Raw genomic sequence first — 12,590 nt, forward strand, 5'->3', positions numbered from 1 at the left:
TTCGCCTCCCAGTAGCGGCAATATAGAGGTGATTTGTAACCCTTTTTCTTTTCTAGCTACACTTGCCAGTACTATGGTAACAACAATTTATTGGTATACCATTTACAATTTAATGACTAATGTGTTTTTTTATTTATTAGTTTATTTAGCCAGTTTGAGTCCATTTGTGAGCAGAGTTTCAACTAAAACGCTGTTTAGGAATGACCAAATTCAAAGAACTTTTAGATACATAAATATGTCACAGAAAATAAACATTACAACTAAAATATGAACAAATTAAATGTTTCAGCTGGCTAAATAGATTGCTGCCGAGCCCACTGAGTCTCGAACCAGCATCAACTGAGGGGAAAGCAAAACTTAAATCTTACAATCTTGCCACTGGACTACCAGAACGCACAATGTTTTTGTAGGCTGCTTTTATTGGAGCGGCTATGGGCAGATATTCGCTAAAAGAAACCTTTTCGTTTTGGGATATATTCAGGCTTTGTCATGTAGCAAGTTATATTTATCTTGTTTAATTGGAGCATAGAACATAGCATTAACAATTGTAAACTAGTAACAGCCGTAATTCATGTGGGTCAAGTTTGTTTGCGATAAAGTTGAAAAACAAAAACAGAAGAAGTCAGTGGGCTAGGCTGAGTTTGCGTGAATGGGCGGAGCTGACACTGGTGCATCTCCACCTTATGGTGCAGCTCCGCCTTTGTGGTTCTGCAGCGAGCACCCTCTCTTTCTGTCCCCTTTTTCATTTTGGCTTGCAGCAATTTAGTTCTGTATTTTTATTTTAATGTCAATAAATGAAAATAAAAGATTAAAAAAAAGTGCTGCTTCACCGTCTACATCATTATGTCGGAATTTCTGGGTTAGCCCTGGATTGGTTCAGATCATACCTGACAAATAGAAAAATGTGTGTACCCTGGGGGTACCACAGGGCTCGATACTGGGACCTCTGTTGTTTTCTGTTTACATTCTGCCCTTAGGTGACATCTGTTGTGGGCTTGGAGTTCACTTCCACCTTTATGCTGACGATTGTCAGCTGTACCTGCCACTGAACACGTCAAGTGGTCTCTATTTCTTTTCTTACGAACTGTTTGAGGGAGAGCAAGACCTGGATGAGTGAAAATTATCTGAGCCTAAATGATCACAAAACAGAGGCAATAATGTTTGCTCCAAGCAGACATTGTGACTCTTCCCTAACTGACTGTGGGTCATTTAATGGCCAGCTGACTGCATCAGTGACTAATCTTAGTGTTAAACTGGATAGCGCCCTTAGTTTTGACACCCACATCAATGGAGTGATCTCCTCCTCCTTTTTCCACCTTTGTCAGCTGGCAAAGATCAAACCTTTCTTGTCACAACATGATTTTGAGACAGTAGTCCATGCTTATATCACGGTGCGATTGGACTACTGGAACTCTGTTTTATTCGGTGTGAGCAAGGGCTCAATGGCCAGGTTGCATAATGCATAATGCCGCTGCCAGATTTTTAGAGGGCATGCACAAGTATGACCACATTACTCCTGTACTGGCTGCGCTTCATTGGCTGCCCATTGATGTAAGGATTCGATTTAAAATACTTAAGCCGGATTTTAAAACGTTAAATGGTTTGGCCCCTCCTTACTTGGTGTCACTGCTTCAACCGTACACCTCCGCACGGTCCCTCCGCTCTGAGAACTTCATGCTCCTCTCGGTCCCAAGATCCCGCCTAAAGACACGTGGTGATAGGGCCTTTGCTATGGCAGGTCCTACGCTTTGGAACAAGCTTCCTCTCAGCATAAGGGCCTCCACCTGCGGTTTTTAAGGCAAGGCTAAAAACCTACTTTCATGATCTGTCTTTTAACATTTCTAACTAGTTTTTATTGTCTTACTTAAAGCGATTTGTGCCGTCACTGTATTTTTACCTGTATCTTATGATTCAATGTTTTCATTTTCTGGATTTAATGTTTTATGTTTTTACTTGATCTGTGTAGCGCCTTTGTGGCATCTTTTTGCCTGTAAGGCGCGATTTATAAATAAAGTTGAGTTGAGTTGAGTTGAATAAAACTATCATACCAACAGTTGGAGTCTGAGTTCAGAGGTAATATTTAAAGAAAAGAAAAGTAAAGACTTCACATTGATTAACTGTGTCAATAAAACAGTCTGAACTCTGCTTCTCTCACCTGTAAAGTTTTCTTGCTCACTTGTTTCTGAGCTCACGGTGTGGCTCTGCCAGTCGCTGCTCTGCCTCCTTGACGGAGGATATCCTTGACGCCTTATTGATTTCTGTTCCCCTCATCACGCCTGGTTTTGAATCGATTCATGGGGCATTTTGCGAGGTGCATTGATCTCGCTAGTCCTCACCTATCTTCATCAACAATCAATGAATATACAACAAGGGTCAATGCGCTTTATTCTCATTTGGTGGCATAGAGCCCTGTTAATGAACTATATTCCAGCTAAGCCTCTGCTACTGCAGATTTTTGACACTTTGCTATTTGAATAACAGTAAAATGTTATTTATAATAAAGTGCAAGTATTGCAAAGTTTCAGCTGCTATAACTAAGCTATTTTCTTGACAGTTTGTTGGACACTTCTTCTAAACAAATGTGCCTTGCAGCTTTGCTCTGTATAACGAAGAAAACTGCCATTAGTTGTTTTTCTTGAACGTGATGGCTTCAAAAGTCTGATACACATTGGAATAGACTTGAGGACATACAGATGGAGCAGCAGATGCAGTTTATTTCAGTTCAGCTCTATTTAAGCAGGTTGATTGATGTCAAAGTTGTCATTTAGTCAGATCTACAGTTTGCATTATGCCCTGCATGGTGAGACTGAGAGCAAAGTGTTTTTATCAGTGTTATTGTATTAGTATGAGCTAATACTATGAGTACTGTGTGGACGAGGAAGGATAATAGGATGACATACAATCAAATGGGACTAAATTGTTTTTTGAGAATGAAACTTGGAATCAGTTTTTGCCTTTTATTACGACGATTTTTAAATGGTAAATGGTCTGCATTTGTACAGCACCATCTTAGGGTTCTACGACCCCCCAAGGCACTTCACAACGCAATCAGTCATTCACACACATATTCAGCCACAGCTGTCCTGGGGCGCACTGACGGAGGCGAGACTGCCGACCAATGGCGCCTCCAGTCTCTCCGACTACCACCAGCAGGCAAGGCGGGTTAAGTGCCTTGCCCAAGGACACAACAACAGCATACTCTGCTGAGAGACCGGATCTTTGCAACCTGCTGGTTACTAGACAACCCGCTCTACTGCCTGAGCTACTTAAATCACCTTATTATTGAACAAAATGTCATCTTTTAGTTCAAATGGAACACATAGCTGTTTTTAATAGTGATAGCAACATTATAGCTAAAGCTAATGGTTATTTGTACAGTCTACTAATCATTTTGTTCTTTCCATCAGTCAAGAATTATTCCAATTGATGTCTGTTTCTGTTGGTTCACCTTGTTCTGAGCTACGAGTGTACCCTACTCTCCACTATTAATCCACATTACATTTGAGTACAAACAAAAACAGCACAGCCTGTCTTATTTGCTCCAACTCCAAACATAACACATTTAGTTTGCTCAACAATTCTCCATTACTTCTGCCTCAGAGGTCTTGCAGTGTGTTTGACTTATGGCCACATAGTGCTGTGTTGTATGTGCACCATTGTGCTTGGGTTTTGATTCTGCTTCTTGTGTCATCTTTTCTGCCTACTACTCTAGGTTTATACGTGATCATTTCGGAAATGGAGCTTATCACTTTGAAGCGCTCAAATCTGAATGTGTGTTCTTGTTCAAAGCAAGCACATGACTCATTCTTGAAAGAGACGTTGCTGTACATGCCCTTAGTAGCACTTGGTGGACCTTCTTAGGGTGGCAAGAGCTTTCTGTGTCACCTTCACAGACACTGATATAGTGTTTCATCATTCTACTGTCAGCATAGAAGGCTGAAAAATGCTTAGTCATTTTGACATTGACTTCTGTGTTTTGACCTTTTTGCGTTTGAGAAATCAGCCACTTTCCTGCATGGCCAATACTTTCAGCATTTTCATGGTTTTGGTTTGATCTCTTTCTATCAGTAATCAACACATTATTGTTTCTTTGCTTCTTCCAATGTTAAAGATAAATAAAAAAATGTGTGGAACTTCAGCTAAAGGAAAATAGGGTAGCATTTACATTTTTATCCAAAAATCTAATTGAGTGCATGATCAAATTGGATGTAAATTTAGTGTGTAAGTAAATGTCATTCTGTTCAAAATTCGATTGAAACAGGGAATCTGCTGTCTCTTTAGCCCGTATTTTGTCCATGGATTGGCCATGTGTTTTCCAGAATGATGAGCAGGGATTCTGACAGCTCATTGATGTTATGTAGGAGGACAGGTTTAGTGTGGATGACTCATGTCTGACCCATGACTGATGGACACAAACTCCTGTCAGCCTTCACCTCCGTTTGCTTTTTCCATTTTTTTGCTTCCATTTTGCTTGAGTGCAGGAAAATAAAAGTCCGAGCTGGAGTCTCTCCAGCTGAAGCACATATTTCTTATTTGACAAAGTCATGCACGCATGCACCATACTTGTTTTGTAAAGCTTGGAAAAGTAATGTTTTTGCCATTTGAGATGATGAAAATACAGAGATTGAATAATAATATGGTGCCAAGCAACATGAATCCAAAGACGTTACAAGTGTTACTACCAAAGTTTAGGTTAAATTTCACAGATGTTATTGTGCCAACTACAACTTCATCTAGTTAACTATTTAAAGCATCATGTGCACATTTCCCAACCATATTTATTCTCTAATCTTCACTACAATTGACCCTATCGATCCTCAGACCAAATGTCACATAAGTCATCAGACACCTTTGACTTTCAAAAACTTGCTTATCGGTCTCAGATGATCCAAACCTGTGGTGAAGCGTTAGGAAGCTCATTTATCAGCAGCATTTTAACTGATCATAAACCGATTAAGGCAGGGACCCTTCTTTCTCCACTGTGGTAAGAACAATACATGTCTGTGTTGCAGGTTCGAGTCCCGCTAAATCTGTTGCAGTTGTTGTGTCCTTAGGCAAAATACTAAATCCACCTTTCCCGCAGGTGTTGGTCGAAGGGTCTGGTGGTGCTTGTGTACACCAGCCTCGCTTCTGTTTGTACATTGTAACTCATCAATATCAGTGTGTAAAGTGTCTTGGGAGGTTGTAAAACCTTAGAAGGTGCTACATAAATGCAGGTCATTTTATTTTTTGGGTTGTCATGGTGATCGGGCTAATATGTCGAGAAAAGTTGAAACATGATGTTAAATGCAAAGTGACAAACATAAGATGTAATTAAAACATTTTTACGTCCATATGATTTATTATTAAAGGGACTTTACAGACTTTTGAATTTTTATGCTCGCGATTGACCCCTCAGGCCAAAAGTGTAACGACAGCTTCAACAGTAGGCTCGTGCACGAGGCGTGCATGCTGTACGTGCACACTCCTTAACGAAAATAACAGCTGAGACAGTTCCTTGTGTGTGTGTGTGTGTGTGTGTGTGTGTGTGTGTGTTTGTGGCCTGGAGGACAGAGGACAGGAGAACGCACAGCTAATTAATAAAATAATTTGGTTCTGTACCTTTCTCTTCAGCACAGCCGACAAAGGTTTATGATGGGTCAGTCCTCCTGCATGCTCAGATCATTCCCTTCCCTTGCTTGAAAAATTGTTCCAAAATGAAAGTTGATCCCACATCTTTTTTATCTGTGAATTCAATGCGTTCGGCCAGTCTCAAATAAAAATTTTGGCATCTTACTGTAAAAAAATATACCATTAATGTAAAAAAGAGACTCTAAATAAACTATGTTCACATCCAGAATCGAACCCAGGTCTTCTGCATGCAAGTCCGACGTTTTACTATGCGAGCTAAAGCGCCAGTGACGTCCTTTGTATCTGTACCATTTATATCCTTGATGACAGCTGAAATAACGTTCAAAGAACGGTTCGGAGGGTGATGCCTGAGCGTGAACGTGCATGAAGCAGCCTGCTCGACCCGAGCAGCTCTCTTTTTCTGTGATTTTACAGAAAAACAGGCAATCGCAGTAAAAATGCCAGGGCTCATTCTGCAGGACCAGGGCATTGCAGGAGAATGTATGAAGAAGAAATGTATTATTTCTATGCATGTTTTGTAGGGCTGTAGCGAAGCCTCGACGAAGTCGACGGCTCGATTCTAAAAATTTGTCGACGTCAGATCCGGAAGTCGACGCACCGCGCCCACTTGTTGCATCCCCAGGAGTTTGTAAATAAAGGAGGAATCTGCCTGTTTTTCCTCTAGTTCGCCCTCTTCTCCGCCTTCACTAACATCTCCGCCAAATACCGAAGACCCGGAACAACGTCCGTCCACTACTAGATTATTTTCCTGTTTTGCCCGCCTTCGTCTCCCGGCAACGGACAACAACTTCCGGGGTCAGATGCGCTGCTTCGTGTCTACCGCAGATGTAGGACATCACCGGGAGCGCTTCTCCCTTCATTAAGGAGCTTCTTTCAGACATTAGGAGAGCTGTTTTGGTGGTAGCAGTCTCTCCTCCGTGCTGGTCTGTTTGCTGCTGGGTGTTTTTGGTTTATTTAAACTTGGTAACTTGAACTTAATGTTGGTAAAGCTACTGTTAGCATCTTCGCTAACAGCTTCTTGCGTTGGGATAAGCTGTTACGTTTTGGTTTAGAGTTCATCTTTTTTGTGGTGTAGATCTCCCTTTTATTACATTTAGAGTGTTGTGGGTTTTCGGTTTAGTGTAAAATATCATCTGAGTTTGGTTTAACCCGTAAGACCACTCGCCTCACGCACATAAGTGACCAAAACAAAGCAGCATGGAGACACTCCATCTTCTACCACCTCTCAGGCAGCAGCCTGCACTCCCAAGTTCTACATGTCACCAGAACATAACCAACCAACATAATAAACGCAGTGTTATACAAAATGGAAGGCCTGTAGTGTTTATTCTCTTACAGTAACCATTTATCCATTTTTTTGAGGAATTTATTTGAGATTTTCTGGTTTTTGTTAATTGTGCAATAGAAAAATAATCATTAGATTAATTTTCTAAATAGTCATTAGAATAGTCGACTATTCGATAAAATAATCGTCAGAATAATCGTTTTAAAAATAATCGTTTACCCCCAGCCCTAATGTTTTGGCTGTCAAACTTCCATAATGCCCCTCTAAGATATTTGTTATAAAAGCAAACTAATGCAAAAAAATAAAAAATAATTAAGAGAAAATAGTTTTTACTCTTAACAAAAGGTCTTCTCTGTAACAAAACTTTCAGGCAATTTAGGATTATGGTACATAATCATAGGTTATTTATTGAGATCAGTCTAATTCCATGAATTTGAAGCTATTATGACGTGCTTTACTTGCTCTTATATTTAATTCAAATTTGAAAAGTAGGAAAATAAATGAGACCAGGATTTTGGTGGCTGTCTCTGTTCAAAACAAATTAATGTCACTAGATCACCGTCTGCTTGGAGATTGTGTGACACTAAATCTAAATTAATAACTGTACTTCTCTGATGCTTCCATGCAGATTCACTCTAAGTAATATAATTGCCATTTAATTTAAATAAGTTATATTTAATGTATTTTTTAGTATACCAACATGCCAAACATTAGTTTTCAGAAGCAGCTGAGAAGAAAGCCTTCTTTGTATGTCTATATCCATGAGAAAACACACACCAACATAGACTCAAACAAAAATTTACTATATCTGCCATCTTTAATCCCTGACTTGTTCTGTTACTTAGTGTCTTCTGGCTAGTTGCATAGACTTGAGTCTCTTGACTCCCCATGGATAACTGACGAGAGGCCAACAAGACTTTTATTTCCCATCCTTTATCATTTCAAATTTCTGTTCATTTATCCCTCCATCCCATCATTTCTGTCCAGATGATCCCTTGACACATTCTCTTCATCGGTTTCTGAAAGGCCAGATGCCCAGGGACTCGCTGACAACAACTGTTGAAAAACCGTCACTACCTGACACACACACTGCAAGGCAATTGAATTCATAACACACACTATGAGGCCCAGGTGTGCCTCTAAACCTTCCAGCTTTCTAAGAGGATTTCTCTTACTCCGTTTTTGCTCAGTGGTTTTACTGTCCTCGAGGCTTGTTGTGTTTTGCTCTCATGTATTTGTTTAAATATGTAAAAATTAAATCTTAAAGCACATCTCAGCCTGGACTTTTTTAACTCAATGCATCTCTATGCTTCTTTTTTTTATTTTATTTTTTTTTTTTAAAGAAGGCATTACATTACATATAAAGAAACACTCAGGGTCTTTAATTTGCTGTATAATTGTTAGATAGTCTCTTATAGCCTAGTGAACTAGACCAAATTCTTGCTTTGCAATGTTTGGTCTAGGCACGCTCCATTGGAACGTCAGCAGCTCCTACCAGGACTCTGGCTGGCCAATCACAGCTCTCTAGAGGGGTTTCAAACACATAAAGAGCTGTGATTGGTCCATAATGGTGGACCAATCATAGTGCTCTATCTGCTTAGTGAACAAATCACAGAGCTTTATCCGCTTTGTGGGCCAATCAGGGCACTCTATATGCCTGGTGGGTGGGATGATGCAACAGAGTGAAACAAGAGTATGTCACATTCTTTGTCCAGTGGAATGCGGAGATCATTTGAAAGACAACGGTAGAACCCGCCCCACAACCGAGAGCCGTCAATGGAGCATGGCCAGACTAAATAATACATTTATTTAGTCTGGCTTGCCAGGCTACGTCTCTTAGGGATGTAAGAAAATATCAATATGGCAACATATTGTGATATATTTTCCTGTGATGTTATATTGATATTCAAAAGCTGTGTATCGAATATTTGGAAGAATTTACATGCAAATATTTTCTTTTCTTTTGGTGCAATTCAAACGCCGACCACTAGAATGCAGCAGTGTGCAATGGGTATTGCTTCCACCATTGAAATGTAAATTTAATGTATCATGGTTCAGATATCTCATGTTAAACATGTTATGTATTCCTATGGGATATTTATTGAATTTTCCTACAATAAATTCAGTCTAAAGAAATCGCTAATATCGTCTGGCCTAATGTATCGCAATATGTCGTAATATATCATATTGTCTCCCCTGCATCGTAATGCATATCGTATCACCAGAATTTCACCAATACACATCCCTAGTGGCACTCACATAAATACAAGAATATTCAGAGAGTAGTATATTAAAGTATAAAGTACATCCCCTCTTTCATGTATAAAATAAATATTAAGAGAATAATTATTTTTTTAATTTTCACTTCAAATTACAGGAATTTTGATTAAATATCACCTTTACTAAAACTTCATTGTTTCCCTCTCTTCTCCAGGTACAAGTTGATTCGTAGACGAGTCATCTGGTTAATAGGGCAGTGGATCTCTGTCAAGTTCAAATCTGACCTCCGACCTTTGCTCTATGAGCTTATTCTGGGCCTCATGCAGGATCCTGACCTGGTGGTAAGGGAGCTACACACACACACACATTCACACTGTTCATGAGCCCTGTAGAAAGTACCACATGTGCAATTGTTGTAATCTTTAACTGCACAAAGTTGCTTTTCATTTTCCCGGAGTATTAAAGCAAATGTTTGCAAACTTGCATCACTTTGAAGAAAGATGCATGAAATTGGGGAACATTTAGCACCTACCATGCTTTCGTTCTTTTTTAAACACAGAAACAGTTTTGTTTACCTGTTTGTAGCTACGGTTTCGCCGACAGCTGCCGGCTTCTTCAGGCTGACGCTGATGGTGGCGCGTCACTTCCTTCTCCGTTTATCTGCGGGCAGCAGAGGACGTTGTCGCCCTCTACTGCCCGCTCTCCCCTCTCCGACGATGCAGTCCCATGCGTGGTCCAGCGTGTAAACTCCGTCGTCCCTGTTCATGGTCCCACATCCACGTCTCCTTATCTCTATTGCTTCCTTGATCCATCTTTTGTATTTTTGTTGTTCAGTGGTTATGATCCGTGTGCTGTCCCAGTCCATTATATGGTTTTCTCTTAAGCAATGATCTGTTACGGCTGACTTTTTTATTGTACTTTCTGCTTCTTCTTTTGCTGCTCTTGTGTGTTTACGATTTGCCTCTTTCTCGCACTCCTTTCTGTGTTCTATTGTCCGTGTGTTGAGTTGGCGTCCGGTTTCTCCTATGTATGTTTTATTGCATATTTTGCATGGGATTTCGTAGATGACTCCACATTTTTGTCCAGCTGGTATCTTGTCTTTTGGGTGTACTAGTCTGTTTCTAACTGTTGTGTATGGCTTTGTTGGTGTGTTTATGTTGTGTTTTTTCATTGTTGCTCTTATTTTTTCCGTTATGCCTCTGATGTATGGTAGGGTTATCACTGGTTTTGGTTCTTGTCTTTCTGGGTTTCTGGTTCTTTTTTTGGGTTGTTCTTTGCTTTCTGTTTTTGTTTGTTGTTTTCCTTTGTTTATTGCCCATGTCGGGTATCTGCAGGTCTTTAAAGCGTGTTGTATGTGTTTGTCCTCTTGTTTACGGTCTCTCTCTTCTGTTATTATGTTTGCTCGGTGATATAATGTTCTGATTACTGACATTTTGTGTATGGTGGGGTGTTCTGATGTCCATAATAAATATTGGTCTGTGTGTGTTGGTTTCCTGTATGTGTTCATGTTTAGGGTCCCGTCGGTCTGCCTGGTGATTTTCATGTCCATAAATGCTATACTGCCTTCTGTTTCTAACTCATAAGTGAATTTTATGTTGCCCGTGTCGTCAATGTTGTTTAAGTGTTGTGTTAGTGTTTCTGTTTGACCTTTTGGTATGATTTCCAGTATGTCGTCTACGTAGCGTTTCCATAGTTTTATTTTGCAGTTTGGGGGGGCGGTGGCTATGGCTTTTTGTTCCAGGTCTTCCATGAAAAACTCGCACAGGGTGTTTGATAACGGGTTACCCATGGCGAAGCCTTCCAGTTGTTTGTATATTGTGTTATCGTATGTGAAGTAAGTGGAGTTAGCTACTAGTCCTATCAGTTGTGCTATGTCGTCTGCTGTTAGGTTTGTCCTTTTATGTAAAGTTTTGTCTTGTCTGATTCTGTTAACTACTATGTCTATGGTTTTTTGGGTTGGTGTTTTTGTGAACAGGGATGTGACGTCATGTGAGATGAGTATGTCGTTGTCTTCTATTGTAATTTCCTTTAGTTCTTTTGCCAATTCTAAACTATTTTTGCAGTGTTGGTCTGTATTTCCTAATAACGGGCTGATGATTCTGCTGATATCTTTTGCCATGTTGTATGTTGGTGTACCTATGCTGTCAACTATTGGTCTAAGTGGGGTGTTTTTTTTATGTATTTTTGGTGTTCCATATATTCTTGGTGTTATGTTTGCTGTAGGAATCCAGTGTTTGTACATTTTTTATGTTATTTTGCCTTTTTCGTGCAGTGGCTTCAGTAATTTTTTCATGTTTTTCTTAATGTTTTCTGTTGGATCTTTTTTAAGTATTTCATATGTATTTTTGTCCTCTAGCATCTGTTTCATCTGTTGTTTATATTTTTCTCTGTCCATAACTACTGTGGTTCTTCCTTTTTCTGCCGGTAGAATAATTATCTGTTCATTTTTGGATAAAGCTGTCATGGCTGATTGTTCTTCTTTTGTAATATTGCTGTGTTGATTTTGGCTGTTTTTTAATATCCCAACTACGTTATTTCTGAGTTCTGCTTTCTTTCCCTCATCTGTGATCTGTTGACATGCTAGTTCTGTTGCTACAATAAATTCATCATATGGTATTTCTTTTGGTGTGACTGCAAAGTTTAAACCTTTCTTTAATATGCTCTCTTCTGCTTCTGTTAGTTTGTATTGTGAAATGTTACATACCCATGAGTTTGGTGTGGAGTTGCCTTGTATTTCTCCCCTCTTTTTCTTGTTTATGAGTCTGTTTAACTTCTTTATGTGTCTTTCTTTCACTTTTATGAACTCTTGTTCCTGTTTTTCCATCATGTGTCCTTTAATTAGTTCCTCCATTTGTTTATCAAGTTTGTAATTCCTTTTCAAGTCCAGGTGTCCTCTTTCCAGTTCGTCCTCCACACGCCTCTGTTTGGTTATGACGTTCCTTATCCTCTCCTTGAGCAGTGCTCTCTGTGCTCTTTCTATTATATTTTGTGCTGTCTGGGTCCAGATCGATGTTTTCAGCTGTAGGCTTGTGGGTGTGATGTTTTCGTCCCGGCATCTTAAACAGAAGCGAAGGTGGTTTCTTAGACGTGCGCGTTTCTGGTGTAATCGTTCCAAACGGCGGAAGTCCTTCGTTCCTTGTTGTCCGTATTTCTCTTTGAACATCTTAGGTGTGTTCTTGCTGTGTCTTTGTAAATCCATGCTTTCGTTCTTTTTTAAACACAGAAACAGTTTTGTTTACCTGTTTGTAGCTACGGTTTCGCCGACAGCTGCCGGCTTCTTCAGGCTGACGCTGATGGTGGCCACCATGTAGCGAAACCGTAGCTACAAACAGGTAAACAAAACTGTTTCTGTGTTTAAAAAAGAACGAAAGCATGGATTTACAAAGACACAGCAAGAACACACCTAAGATTTAGCACCTACGTTGTAACGGTCAGATGGGTTTGTAGCACTGCC

At 39.8% G+C, this 12,590-nt stretch overlaps 1 protein-coding gene across 1 annotated transcript in view; it reads left to right on the forward strand.

Annotated features, from left to right (window-relative positions):
• Positions 1 to 12,590, forward strand: part of ipo11 (importin 11) — a 215,357-nt gene that overhangs the window by 81,470 nt on the left and 121,297 nt on the right. The window contains exon 16 of the mRNA XM_015972857.3: positions 9,351 to 9,477. Coding sequence (XP_015828343.3) covers positions 9,351 to 9,477 — 127 coding nt within the window. The remainder of the gene's footprint in view (positions 1 to 9,350; positions 9,478 to 12,590) is intronic.

This window comes from Nothobranchius furzeri, chromosome 17 (assembly GCF_043380555.1).
Source record: "Nothobranchius furzeri strain GRZ-AD chromosome 17, NfurGRZ-RIMD1, whole genome shotgun sequence".
In the NCBI taxonomy this organism is placed as follows: Eukaryota; Metazoa; Chordata; class Actinopteri; order Cyprinodontiformes; family Nothobranchiidae; genus Nothobranchius; species Nothobranchius furzeri.